Below are 14,846 nucleotides of genomic sequence, written 5' to 3' on the forward strand. Positions count from 1 at the left end.
GGAAGATTCTTTCGAGAAGTTTCTTACCTTTTTGTCGCTGCTCTCATCTCTGTGTAGTCATTTGTTTTCCTTTGTCCTGCAAGGCAAAAAAGGAGCAGCTTTCCCTATACAGTTGTCTACTGCCATAGTGATTTTTATGGTACTTGGTATAAAAATCAATATTCCTGTAGACAAGGTAATGAGAGCACAGCAGGGACTAGCTTACCAGCCCAACATGTAGGGTATAGTGCTTAGGAGGAGAAAAGATGCTAGAAAGTTTTCATTAATATTTTACCTGACAGTGTTTTGCATTTTCAGTTCTTTATAGCATATAATGCTCCACCAACATTAATAAGCTAGGTGCAGTCCTTTTAACAGCTTGTTTCTTATAAACTGTAGGATAAGCACTTTATCTTGCTGAATAGATCAGGTGAAGTATGGAGACAATTGTTTGAAGTTGGTCAAGTGAATAGACAGCAAAATTTACCCTTGTTTTTTGGGTAAATAGAAAGCGCATGCAGAAATAAGAGGTATGTGCGCTAAGTATACCTTCATAAAGCATTGGAAAAGATTGGTCTTTCCCCCATTTTTAAGCTGGGCACTTCAGGCTAATTGTTGGATCAGGACTTAAAATTTGAGGTTTCTCTGGCCTGGCCTCTACACTACTCAACAAGTCCTGTCAGTGTTTGTATTCCTTAACTTAAGGTTTGAAACATTTAGACCACAGATGAGTGTGCAGTCTATTTTATGTTGCAGCTGCATTTTAATCCCTTCTTGCTCCTCCCTGAAAATTGGATGGGATTCAGCCTCCAGAAATCTAATGACTGTCCACCTCTTGAATCTTAATTCATTTTTTTTCAAGAGGGTTGGCTTAAGGCTCAAGTAATTTAATTATGTTACTTCCTCTCTCTCAGGCTGTTTCTGGAAACCATGAATTCAGGCGTTTGTGGAAAAGGGAAGCATAGAAAACATTGCAAAGGAATTGATAGCCAAAAAGCAACAGCATGATTTAGGGGTATCCTTCCAGCAATCAGTCGTAGCAAGAATGCACACCATTAATCTCCTAGTGTAGGTCACTTCTGGGAAGTGCATGTTAAATGTTGTTTTGTTCTGTGATGTATCACAACTCTGTCCCTCCCTCCTACAAGTGCTGGATTGAAGCACAGAGCTGATTTCTGAAGTGTGGTTACTGAATCTCTTCCTCGCTTTTCTCAGCTGCAGAAAGTGATACCCCACCTAGCAAAGGCATGGCGGGGATAAGTTCTTCATTGTCTGAAATGTCCAGTGATTGTCAATAGATAGGTGATGCTTTCTAGAACAGGGATCCAAATTCCCTCTTCTCTCCCCACCCCCATTTGTTCACCGCTAGATGGCTAGTAGTACTAAGATTAAAATCAGGCCCAGCAGCTGAATGTCATTAGCAATGTTTTATGAGCCAGAACTGAATCCACTGCACACTTGCCTGCTTTTGGCTCTACAAAGGCTATTTGGAGCAAAAAGTAGTAACATTTTGTCACAAAAATAAATAGGACTAATGTGGATTATAATAGTTAATGAGATTTCCACGTGTTTTTGTATAACTCTTCAGACTTACGTTTGTAACTTAAATTTAGTAAATCAAACTTTTGCTAGACAAATAAAGTATCTCTTGGGTTGTCTGTTCAGTAGTAATCTGTTATATTAGCTAGCTATATCGCCTGTAGTTGGATGCTAAGCAACATCATTACAGCTGTGACTAATTGCCCTTTTTTTTTAAATCAAATACAGTTTAGTAGAAGGATAAGCTATAGTGCTTAAAGTATTTAAATCTTTCTCCTTCTCTCTTTCTCATTGGCCTCGTGCTGCTTTTGGTGGTGTTTTGTTGGTTACAGTATGAGAAGAGAACTAGGAAAGCTTGTTTCCAAAAGCCTTTCTCCTGGGGTCCTGAGAGATTAGCATCTCCGGAGAGTGAGGGAACAAGGGGTGAGGTTGTAGGAGCGAATATTGGGAAGGGGACTCGTATTGATGCATTACAAGTGTGGCTTCAATGAAGAGGCCTCCGAGCATGACTTTGCTTCATGAGGTGGTGCTGGTGATTATCTTGAATTTTTAATGCCCTCAGTTTTAATAACCGCCATACTTTGTAGCATACAAAATGCACCATTTTTCCAACAAACCAGTTGCAAGAAATTGAGGTACTCATTGTAAGGGAGAAAATAGTCAAAGCAGATTTTTCAGTTTACTCTTGCTTTCTTGGGGCAAAGACTTAAAGCTGCCTTTGCTCCACAGCAATAGCACAAAGAGCAGGCTGGGCTGCTGCGTACTAGTATTTTTAAGGATAGATCTTTTTCTTCATTCTGCCTTTCAAAAACAAAGTGCACCTTGTGTGGTGGCAGGGTGTATGGGTGAAAATCAGTGGTTTCTCAGTATTGTTACCATACCACTGAAGGTTGAGATGTTAAGCATGAAAAGAAAATGAGGGTTTTTTTTCATATTCACGAGTTGGTTTTGTGTCTTGACTGTAGTCGTTATAGTGATTGGAAGATGTTGTTTTTTTTTGTCCACCTCTGACAGTTTTAAAAAGGAAGAAAAGCTGTTCAAGTAAAACTTTTTAAAATAGGGTTCTTAAAGAAATAAAGGCATCATTCCTGTCCTTTCCCCTCCCCTGCTTTTTCTGGTCATGTGTAAATGACCATACATTTCTTAACGTGGAAAAGCCTGCATTTGACTCGATGTCTTTTTAAAATGTCGTTGTAAGTATTGTAAAAAGGTTTTTCATAGGTTTTTTGTTGTTGTTGTGTTTTGTTTTTTTTTTGTTTTGTTTTGTTTTTTTTAAACGATGTATAACTCTTTCCTCCTGGCTGTTGTGTTTACAAAGTCAATTTGAGGTGGCTTAATTTTGTGAAAAGAATAGCAAATGCCACATGGGAAACTCTTTTGTGCAAGCAATTCTTGCCTGTCCTAACAAGTCTCCAGTAATGAGACACGTGAGCATGATGCTATCATCTTTGCAAATTAATCTGCTCATTCTACAGCTAGATTCCCAAGTCTGTTTTGATGGCCCTCTGAGGCAACCATCTGGTATTTTAGTTTGGGAGGAAACAGAGGGACATAAAGCTTCCTAGATCTGGTTTTAAAGAGAGGTGTGTTTTGGGCTTTAAAACAAACAAACAAAAGCCCAGTCTAAACAAGTTCAACTTCTGAATATATTTGTTACTAGTAAAGTATTAGGAGGCACCTATAGTCTCAGCGGTAAGAGGTGGGAAGCAACATTTACTACATTATTGACCAGACACACCCTGCTGATAGCTCAGAAACTGTGTTTATGGTGGGGGTGCTAAGCAATGAAACTCGGGTGAAATTTTGGGATGCCAGCAGTGGTTTATAATAACCACTGCTGGCATTTATAATGAACACACCCCGTCATAATCAAGAATTATGACGGGGTGTGTTCAGTTAAGACATCTTTAAGAATTTCATATAGTTTTAAAAGATCTGAATATACAAACAAGAAAGTGGCTCTAAATTGCATTCTTCACCTGCAGGAAGAACGCTGTTTGGGACACTTCCATATAACAATTGTGATGGATACTGAGTTACTACCTAATAGAAGCTTCAAGTTTTATTATGAGCTTTTTGATGAGTAAATGTTCAGTTTAATTTTTAATAGCTCCGCTAGAAATTGTTGGAACATAGTGATACTGTTTTTATTTGACTTCTAAGACATAGATGTCTTAGTTCTTAGGAAAGCATTCTTGGGGCTGCCTTGGTTGGGGGGGGGTACTGGTAGGTGATGGCCTTCAAAGACCTTTTGATTTCTGCATCAAACTAGGGAATGCTGTTTTCATGCTAGTTGTGGAAAAAAGTTCACTTTCTGAAACTATGGATTTCTAATCTCTCCCCCCTCCCTTTTTTTCTTAAATAGGAACAGGAAGGTGGTCGATTACTCACAGTTTCAGGAATCAGATGATGCTGGTAAGCTTACTGTTTTTCTTTTTAGAAAAAAAACAGTTAATACTTTCATGTCTAGTGAAGTAAAAAGTTGTCTAAATTCAGTGTTTTATTTAATATGGATGGATGGATGGATGGATGGATCTAGATCTGTTTTATTGCCTTTTTCAAGAATTTACACTTTTTATTCCTGTTCTGCTTAGTAATAATGGATGGATAATCTAAAATTTACGAGGCTGCAGTATTAGTTAAGGGCAGTGATGCTACTGAGCTTTCATTGACCCTGTCAAATTGCATAGCGAGTCATTAAAGGTGCAGCAATGGATGATTCAAAGAATTTTGCCCTTTAAGCAAAATCCAAAGAAATGTTCTCAGGTTACAAGGATGTATAGTTCGCTTAGTTGTTATGTAATACATCCTGTATGTTAGTAAATACATTCTGTTTTTATTTACGATTTTAATTTAAAAGAATAGAATTTACTGCTTCCACTTAGTGGCTCTTTATTCTTGATATGCACTTCAAAACGTAAGTGCATTATTCAGAGATATGCGTGTATTCTATTAAGCAAACCATTGAAATTTAAAATATATACTGTTACTTAACACCTAGACTTTGATAGTGCCTAAAGGCCATTGCATTGATAGCAACTGTCATCTTTTTTGGTTTGTTATTGGCAGAGTGCCTCTGAGACTACTACTTTTGTACTTTGCTGCAGCCAATTTTAGGTTATATTAAATTCTATTGCACCACACAGTTCTATGAATCATTCTTTAATTCTTTGTATATGCCACATGAATTAACATTTTTTTTGGAAGCCATATGGAGAATGTTTTATGTTCTTGGAAAGTAGATGTGCTGCTACTTACTGTCTGGCAAATGAGCTTGTATTGATAATTAGGGGAAACAAAATGTGCATAGTTCTTAACTGCCATACTACATTGCAGGTTATTAGCAAGTTGTGCATAATTTAGTAGTTGGAAAAATTTAACTTTTAAAAGACTATATATCTATATCTATTTCCTACATCATAAGAACGCAGGACTCAGCATATCTATGTAGAATACTTGTTTTTAATCAGGACTAGCAGGAGTTAAGGCACCACATCCATGTTTGTAATGCCTTTGTGTGGCAAATCTAAAGCTAAATGCAAGTTTCTCATTAGCCATAAAATTAGGATGAACGCTCCTCTTGCCATGACATTTTTTCTGCAGTAGTTCTGGCAACTTAAGTATGTCAAAATTGTTGGCATAGTATATCCTAGCATGTTTGCAGATAGATGGGCAGGTTGATTGCATGTCATTTTGTAAATTTGGTTTTTAAGTTTTGAAAACTATTCCTTTGGACCACCTGTTGTTTTGACACCCTCTAAAATGATATGTGTTGGTAACTTCAAAGCATTACCTCTTCAACTATATCCTAATTGGCTGTTTGGATTACTGTAAATTATAGTTTAATGCATTTCAAAACCAATTTCTCTATTGTATTGTCTAGATGAAGATTATGGAAGAGATTCAGCTCCTCCAGCTAAGAAAATCCGCTCATCTCCTCGGGAGGCTAAAAATAAGAGGCGGCCTGGAAAGAATTCTCAAGAGGACAGGTAACTAAAACACTGTTATTTATGAAAGCCTAACATTCACCTAAGCTACTTGACATTTTGGTAACCACCTGCTGATGTGCAAGTACTTCATTACACAGGGGGTCTTTAAAGTTTTTGTGTAATAATGGACTCTTTTGGAACTCTAGCAAGTGTGAAGAAATCTTACCTGGAGGGTGGTCCCCTGTCCATGCAGCTAAGACTCGGATGTGTGTATGCACCCTCTCTTTATTGAGAAGTTAGTAGCAAGGACACGGATCTCCCAGATCATGTCAGCCCCTTAGTCCTTATTCACTTTCCGTTCACTTTTATCTTGTGACCTCAGCATTATGATTTTGATTACATTCTTACAGACCTGAGGTGTCTGATCATCTCGCATGCTGATGAGAACCCTAAGAAACTGGGTTTGGGTTACACAGGAAATGTGGTTTCAGCTGATAGTCTTAAGGGTTTTGTGGGTTTAGGCTTTTGGTTGGAAAGAAAGACATGGTGCCATTTTTAAATGGTCTGTTATCCTCCAGCACAGAGGATTTACACTGAGATTGAATGCAAATTTTAATTTCTAGGTAATTACCTGGAAGCTGTCCAAGGGAGCTGTAAGTCTGCAGAACACTATTAATATGGTTTCTGGGACTTCAGCTCCTGAGGTATGAGGAGAGGCGGAGTTTCTATGAGAGGGAAGCACATTAAGTCTGTCTTTGGCAATTCCTTCTGTGATTCTTAGAAGGTGCAGACTGTGCTTAATAACAGGGCTTGTGAATATGGACATAAAGCTTGTACATCTCGTTAATTAATAGGTGGGCTAATCTGGGTTAGTGTAAACAGATAGTATATCTGTTCATAAAGACTCTCTGTTGTAAACTGTAATCCAATGGCAGCACTTTCATCTGTTTCACAGTTATAACTTTAGATTTCAGAATTAAATTTGAGCTGAATTTTGTAGGTAATATGTCTTGAGCTATTCAGCTATTAGAATCTGTTGACAAGAACTTGGTTCATGATTTGTATGTTGTCTTCACAACCATAATTGCTAGAAAAGTTTTTGTTTGTTTTTTAAAGCATTTTTGAAGCATAAGGTAGCAGTCTCCATAAAGTATCAGTTCACTAAGCTGTCACAAGACTAGACCAATTTGATCTTTTGGATTTTGTCTTTGTATGCTGGGGTTTCAGGTATTATCACTGCACAGACTGGAACTTTCTCTTTCTCTTTACAGTGAGGATTCAGAGGAGAAAGATGTGAAGACCAAGAAAGATGAGTCTCATTCAGCAGGTACTTGGCCCTTATCAATGTAATTTTTAACAAGGGCCTGTTGGGTTATTAAAAGGGGACAAATGATGCTAGCCAAAGCAGTGTGTATAATACTTAGCTCTGTCATTGCATCATAACTAGTCCTTCTGCAATTTCCAGCCAGAGACTAGATTAGCAGAATTATTTCCCTTGTGACATATTGCTGGTATAATCCTTTGTCTCCCTGGTTGAAAGTATGTTAATCTGTTGCTCCCCCTTGTGGCTCCAATCAACTTGTTCCCTTGAGAGGTATCTGAGAGACTTGTATTTTCTCACCATTTCCTCCCAGATGAAGATTTTGGCAGTGAGGACGATGACTTAGAAGCAGATGATGGCAAAGCTGACAGTGACTATGAGAGCTCTCAGAAAAACAAAAAAGGAAAAAAGGCCAAACCCGAAAAGAACAAGAGAGCCTCCAAATCCAGGAAAAGGCCTGCAGGTTAAGAAACATAATTATTTATCTGTAAACATGTTAGGTATGTGGCTGATAGAGAGACCCAGCATTAAATTGGCATTAATGTTGATCTATTGCTGAAGGACCAGAAGCGAAAATCAGAAGCACTTGTGAACCAATATATTTTTTTGTTTCCTTCCACTTGCAGATGACATGCGCTTTGTTCCCTGTGCTCCTTAAATCATAAGTTTGAAACTTCTGTTTTATGCCCCTGGTCTTTTTAGACCTAAACTGCAGATTGTTTTCTGTGGGGGAGAGAGTCCAGGGACAGTTGCTTAGTATGTAGAATCAGTCCTTGACTGGACTGTCTAGCACAGTGATGATCGTCCTCTTTGGCTGTTGTGCCGCAAGTTAGCTCCTTGATAGCTTGCCACCAGGGTGCTGGAATGGAGGCTTAACCTTTTAGTTGGGTGTGCTAGCTTAGTTTAGTCAAAATAATTTTAGCCAAGAAATAATTTACGCGGCCCCCCCCCCCCATTTATCTGTTCCAGAATAGCAAGTCTCCTGTATTTATCCTGGCTGTAAAATCACGAGTAAAATATTCTGTGTAAAGTTAGCGTAGTGCAACATTGAATATCTTAACTCAAATGGTTCAGTCACTGCATGGCAAACATCTGTTCCCTGTTCTAGTCTCCTTTGCAGCGCACATTATTTAAATTTATGCTTCTTGGTGCTATAGATTTTTTTTTTTTTTTTATAATACTTCTTTTATTTTAAAGCCTTCTAAATGTACTTTGTCACTAAACAGCGTCCTGCTTCATGAGAAATGGATCGAGACCGTGGATTGGAAAAGTACTTGGGCTGTTGTGAAAAAGTGTATTAATTTGTCTGGTTAGTAGACGAGCCCTCGTTAAGTTAAGGCATCTTGCACCACGTGTTTAGTGTGGGATTAATCTGATCACATTCATTTAGCCAGTTGTTGTTATAGCAAGCCTCTTTACTGTTTCTCTCCAACCCTTCTCCTCCCCCATCCTCTATCCCAGGCAAGGAAAACATGTTATGTACTGTACCTTCATTGTAACGTGGAGATTTTGTCTTGCAGAGGACAGTGAGGATGAGAAAGAAGACCACAAAAATGTGCGCCAGCAGCGGCAGGCAGCATCTAAAGCAGCTTCCAAGCAACGGGAGATGCTCATGGATGATGTAGGCAGTGAGGAAGAGGAGCAGGAAGATGAAGAGGCACAATTCCAAGAGAGTAAGTAGAGGAGGACTAATGGCAGCGTACAAAGAGGTTGAAGGTAGTATGACATGAACTAGTGCATTATCGGGACATCTGAGGGCATGCATTAACTTTGGCCAAACAATAAAACTTGATACAGTTAGTTTGGATATTTGGTGCACATAAGTATTGTATTCCTCATCAGCAGGGGTCCTGGTTTTCCCTGATTTAAAATAAAATTGCAAATTCCGTGATTAAAAATTAAAGCCCCGTCCCGCCCCCCCCCCCCCGCCTTGCCCTGCTGGAGGGGATGACCCCAGCTGCCAGGGCTACAGGACCAGGCATCTGGGTCTACAGCCCCTGCCCCCAGCAGGAGGCGGTGGCACCTGCTGCAACGGAGCAGAGCACAGAGCCTAGCTTGGATGGGGTGGGTGGGGTCAGCTCCCTTGTGCTGCATGCACTTCTTGGGGGGGTGGGAAGGGCCTGTGCTCCACAGCTCTGTGTATGGCAGGGGTGGGCTCCTGCCCTGTTGACTTCCTCCAGGGCCTCTGCAGCCTGGCAGGTGCAACCCAGCACTGCAGGGCAGAGCAGGGCTTTGCAGGAAAGCTGATTGCCATTGTGAGCCCTGTGCTGCCCTTGCGATATGTTCCCCTGTGCGTGCAGCAGCAGTGAGGGGCACCACCCCATGCTGCTGCCCCTGATGCTGCCACACAGGCAGGAGAGAGCTCGCCAAAGCAGCATGGAGCTCGCAGCAGCAAGGAACTTTCCTGCGCGGTCCTGCTCTGCCCTGTGTATAGATGTATATGGTGCCCCCTACCTGATCGCCCTCCTCCCACTCCCCTTAGTCCTTTGCAGGCTTGGACTCTGCCACCATGCAGAGAACTCTTTCTAAAACTGCAAAATCTGCGGGTTTCTCCACAAAAATGAGAGCCACATTTTTCTTCTGGTGAAGGGGGAAATCCACGTTTTACTGTTTTCCCCATGGGAAATGAAAAACCTGGATCTCTGCTCATCAATGTGTTCAGTGCCATTGCAAATCTGCAGAACAGATGAACTATTACATCTTCTGCAGGTAGCTAAGCTTATCCCTTGCCCTCAGCTTAAGGCATAGTATTTGATAGTGCGCCCTCTTAAGGCAGCCTTCAGAATCAAGTGTGTAATGCCTCTTGTCAGGGGTGGTGAAATACGGCCTGCCAGGCCATTCTATCCGGCCCGTGGGGCCCCTAAAAAATTTAGAAAATTTAATATTGATCTGCCGCTGGCTGCCTGTCATGTGGCCCTTGATGGCTTGCCAAAACTCCGCCCGAAATAATTGCCTGCCCCTGCGTCTTGCTGCTTCCTGCCATTCCGTGTGTCGTGGAGCCCTGGCTTAGTTTCAGAGTGGCTTCTCCACTCTTTACCATAAGATGGAAGAGCTCATTGCTCAAAGAGGAGTGATTAAAGGCAGCGAAACGTCATTTGCTACCTAACATAAAAAGGGCAATCCTGCAGTTGGTTGGCTTAAGGATAAAAGGAAGAGTTGTAATGCAAAAGTCACTTAAAATAACTGCTCAAGATACTTATGGTCATTCTGAAATGGGATGCAGTTAGCACTTGGTACTTTTGAGGGCCTTGGAGCACTTACCAGTTCTTGGTGGCAAGACTTGCTTGTTATCTCTACACACGCTACTAAGTCTTTTGCTAGAAAATGCTTCATGAGGAGAAAAACTAAAGCACAAGGATGAGGCGACTCTCCCAAGTCCATCCAAGTATGTAGTAACTTGCACAGCCAGTGTCTTTTTTAACTCTTAGACTCCCTGTTCCTCCCAGTAATTGCTGGACCATTTTTGTCTTGGCTGTAAGTCTCTTCTTACAGTGAGTAGAAAGGCCTTTTACAAACACTTCTTTCCTTGTCCCTTCAGAAGATTCTGGCAGTGATGAAGACTTTCTTGTGGAAGATGATGATGATAGCGACTATGGCAGTTCAAAAAAGAAGAATAAAAAGGTGGCCAAGAAATCCAAGCCAGAGAGGAAAGAAAAGAAAATGCCCAAGCCTAGGCTAAAGGCTACAGGTGAGCCAACTGGAAGGGAAAGTAGCTTGCTTTAAAAATAAATATTTAAGGATTGTAAGGATCGGGTTATGGACTGAAATTTCAGTCTTCTACCAGTGACATATTTTAATGGGCAATAATGCAGAGATTTTAATTACCTTTTGTGAAGGTTAAAAAGGGCATAGTTATTATTATGATTTCAGAATTAATAGTCACAAATGCTCTGTTACTTAAGTAAGAATTAAGCCTATTTTAATAATAGGGAAATTTGCGTGGGGGTGGTGTGGGAGGGTCGTTGGTATGAATCACCCAAAGGCAGTGCATCTGTCAAGATGGGAACTTGGAATATTTGGCTTCCAGTCCTTTGTTTAGATCCTTTTGTTCTGAAGTAGGGGATGTTTGGTATTGACAAGCTTTAACTGCCTCCCTGTTACGTGTATATCTGAAGGCGTGTGTGTGTGTAGATACAAATTTAATGAAAATGCCTTTTAGTCACTCTTCTGGGCTGAAAATGTTTGATCTGACGGAAGCTTCTCAACAAATTTATAAATACCTGAAAATACGTTCATTTCAGAAACCTATCTTTGCAACCATAAAATACCGAGTCATTATATATTCTGTGTATTTCCTAATAAAATACATTTTAGAATTGTGCTCCATCTTGGCTTTTCTCGCACGCTTCCAGTTGTGTAGAAAAGTGTTTTTGTGGGGAGGGTTTGTTTGTTTTGTTTTCCTTTTTTAATATGGGCCAAGCATAAATCCTTTGCAAAATTGTCTGTAGAGCAACTGAAACATTTAGTAATACGTTAATACTAATTTTAAATTGGGCCCCAAGGACCCTACAGTTCTGATTACAGGATTAAGGTTCAGATGCATACCCTAGAATTCAGCATTTTTTCTGTCTTGAAGACCATTATTTTTATGATGTCACAATTAAATAGCTTTGAAGTATCCTTTGGAAAACTTTCTTGTTAGGGTTTAATCTCCAACATGTACCTACCCCCCGCCCCCCCCACAAAAAAAATTCCTTCAGAATTTGGGGTTCAGTCCTATTCAAAATGAAAAGTTTGAGTTGCTTAGGCTCTTTTTTGCAGGCACTTTCATTACCATACCCACTGCTTTGCCTATCCTTGACTGCTCTTTGAACCACTTTCCTGCTTCTGTAATTGCCAGTTTCTCATTGTTCATTTCACTTAGTTTGGCTATGGCATCACTTCATCTGAGCCTGCAAGAGGCTGAGAATCAATAATTCTCCTTTCACGTAGTGCTCTTGGCCATCTTGAATGTATACAAAAATCTTTCAAAAGATAATCGGGACAAGATTTGGTGTAAATGCATCCATCTAGAATATCCTATTTGTGTAAAGCTTTGTGAATTGTTTTTGTTTGTTAACTAACAGTACCTCATCATTGGCTTTATGGGCTTTTCTTCTTTTAGTGACGCCCAGTCCAGTGAAAGGCAAAGGGAAGGCAGGCCGGCCTCCGGGTTCAAAGGCATCAAAAGAGAAGACTCCTTCCCCCAAAGATGAGGATGAGGAGCCTGAAAGTCCCCCGGAAAAGAAAAAGTCAGCCAGCCCTCCACCAGAGAAGTCGGGGGATGAAGAGTCTGAAGATGAAGCAGGCTCTGGTGAAGATTAAATGGAAGCTTGGAGAGAATTTTGTTTAAAAAAAAAAAAAAAAAAAAGGAAAAGAAAACATACTTAGGGGTAGAACACGGTTTTGGCTGTGGCTTGACTCATGGGCTTTGATTGCTGTCTTTTACTTTCAGCTGTTTAATACAGTATCCTTTTTTTAAAAGAGAAAACCCTTATACAGTAGTATTTTGAAATCACTGTTCTCTATTGGCCATTCCATTCTCCCTTACCCAATCAAACATGAAAGCCATTTAAAACAAATTAATGGACCACTTAAAGATTTTTTTTTTTTTTTGGAATGGATACTGCAGTTGTGAAGCAATAAGATTTAAGGCTGACACTCAGAAACCTTAAATAATCAGATAGACTAGAGATCCCAAAGTTTGAAGAGAGATTTCAAAATTCCATTTCCTTATTTGAATACAGAGAAAATAGCCACCTAAATCTGTTGTCTAATACATTTCTGATGATGTAAGTTCCCTCGAAGAATAAGTTAACACAAGTTCCAATTGTGTATTCCAGATACACCTTAACAGCCCATGTTTCTAAGCTGCTTGGGTTGATGCAACCATTTCATAGACAGTGTACAGGGGACTTGAAATAGATAGCCAGTCCACTTTGTGACTTTCTTTGGAAATGATCCATCTTACCAGGATGCTATACCCTTGCTTCTTTCTGGATTGAATTGTCCCTTTCAGCGTTTGTTTGGCTTTCAACCTCCAACCGGTCAGCTGTTCATACTCATTATTCCTGTCATTCTTCAATGGCTGGATGTAGTTTGGTAGATTATGGAAGAGAAATTTAAAACAAAACACTTTTTAAATCCTGGTTTCCTTATGTTTTATAGGGATTTTCTTTTTGGAATAAGTAGTGAAAGGAAAAAGTAAAGATAAGCCTACAGAAGTTAGCTATGTAGTGAGGGTGAGGCGCACTCTTTTATAAATGTGAAGGGATGGATTCCTGGTAAGCCGCAGTCAGTCTCAGATCCCATGAGTCATGCTTAAGTGTTTCTCTTCTCTCCTCTCCCATCATCTGTCTGCAGAAAGGCTATGTAGTCAACCTCAGCCTATCCAGCTGCAGTGTTGGATGGTCGATTCCTACCAGTCTAGAACATAGCCCCACTACCACTTCATTTCTTCTCCCTTCTTGCCCACAGTAGGGGAGTGTTGTTCATGCTGTTCCCACACGGTTGTGTTTGCTCTTTACTGTTGGTCAATGTTCTTCTCCCAAAGTAAAAAAAAAAAAAAGAGAAAAAAGGAAAAAAAAATTCCTGAGGTGGGAGGAACCAGAGGACTACTTGGATGCAGGTGGGAGGGAGCAAGGATTTAGTGTCAGTGCAGCAGGGCTATGGTGTGCAACAAGCAAGATGTTTCCACCAAATGCAGGGCACTTGAAGTGTATGCAGTGGCATTGAGATGCTTTTAACAAAGCAGCCATATCTCCCCCTCTTTTTTTGTATTAAATCTATACAAATAAACAGGCTTTTGGTCTTCAAACCTTGATACAGGGGCTGCAGTATTTGTTGGAATTATTTAAAAAACAAAAAACTGGACTTGCCACCTGTTTTAACCCTTTACGCTTTCTGTATCTTGCACACTGCTGTTTCATAGCTGAGAGGCTTGAGTCACAACCTTTTTAGTCAGCAAGGTGAATTTTATAATTGTTCTGAAACCAGCCTCTTGAAGATAACATATGGCAGCTAGAGAGTTGGATTTCTGGTGCATGTGCTATTGTATTTTTAATCCTATTGGATTTTAGAAAGCCTTTTAGATGAGGTGCACTAGGATGATTTGGGAGGACCGTTGGCTGAATAGCCTCTGGAGCCTAAGACAGTGAAATTCTAATAGCAGTTAAATAGCTGTCTTGCATGAATTGTAGCAGGGGATTTTAGAGGCTGGTAAATTATATAAGCCAAGGTAAACAGTTCTCTAATACACTTTTCAATTAGACTAACATTACTGCTCTACTAAGGACTATCAGTGTTCTCACTGCAAATCTCTATTTTTAGGGGTTTAACTTTGCAGTACAGCTTCAGGCTGGACTGTGATGTGTAACGGTCTGGACTGAGAAATGAATGTAATCTTCCTTCCCTTCCAAATGTCAGGAGAGCAAAATGTCTGATATAGTCTTTTTTCAGACATAGTCCAGTAATTATCAGGTAACATAGGAAAAAATTAAATGGCCAAGTTCTAAATGTTCAGCTATATGGCTGTTGTGCGTGTGTTTGCTTTTTTGGTAACATACTCTTCCATGAATCTCTTTGGTCCATACAGATAGCTCCTCTCAATACAAAACACAGATATACCCAGTTTAAGCTGTTCTTGTCTATTGGGTAGTTTGCTCTTAAATGTACAAGGATTTCCTGAAGAATAGAACACCTCTGGTTGATCTGGTCAATCAGCTACGTGTATTTTTAATTGTTTGAACTTCACCTGCTGGACCGGATTTGTTCTGAAGGGTGTGCATTTTGTAGTTTCTATCAAAGTGGCTCTTTCTTCAAACAAACTAATGTTCAGGCTATGATATGGACCCGAAACCTGGAAATGCAGTGTTTGGACTTTTGTCTTATGTTCCTGATTCGAGTCTCTGGGCTCCAAGTTCTCATGCCTGGAAACTGTGGCCCTTGTAGTAAACTGTCGCTCTACTTGTGTTCAGGCCTAACGACCCATGCAACTGGGTACGTGGCGCTTGTGTCGCGACCTGCACACTGTGTAAATGCTACACACTTTTGTTTTGGGTTTTTTTTTAACCATTTCTCTAGTTTGTGTTTTGGTAGTC

General features: G+C 40.1%; 1 protein-coding gene across 4 annotated transcripts in view; it reads left to right on the top strand.

Moving 5' to 3' along the window:
• The window catches only part of NUCKS1 (nuclear casein kinase and cyclin dependent kinase substrate 1), a 19,597-nt gene extending 6,029 nt beyond the window's left edge, over positions 1-13,568 (top strand). For 3 of the 4 annotated variants that reach the window (XM_025205511.1, XM_025205510.1, XM_006024754.3), the window contains exons 2-8: positions 3,884-3,933; positions 5,402-5,507; positions 6,719-6,774; positions 7,082-7,231; positions 8,289-8,441; positions 10,307-10,456; positions 11,873-13,568. In XM_025205511.1, the coding sequence (XP_025061296.1) occupies positions 3,884-3,933; positions 5,402-5,507; positions 6,719-6,774; positions 7,082-7,231; positions 8,289-8,441; positions 10,307-10,456; positions 11,873-12,072 (865 nt within the window). In that variant the 3' untranslated portion in view covers positions 12,073-13,568. Of the gene's footprint in view, positions 1-2,688; positions 2,712-3,883; positions 3,934-5,401; positions 5,508-6,718; positions 6,775-7,081; positions 7,232-8,288; positions 8,442-10,306; positions 10,457-11,872 lie in introns of those variants that run through there. The other variant, XM_025205509.1, reaches the window with a different exon arrangement.
• The last annotated feature ends 1,278 nt before the right edge of the window (positions 13,569-14,846 follow it).

This window comes from Alligator sinensis, unplaced genomic scaffold (assembly GCF_000455745.1).
Source record: "Alligator sinensis unplaced genomic scaffold, ASM45574v1 scaffold1322_1, whole genome shotgun sequence".
NCBI lineage: Eukaryota > Metazoa > Chordata > Crocodylia > Alligatoridae > Alligator > Alligator sinensis.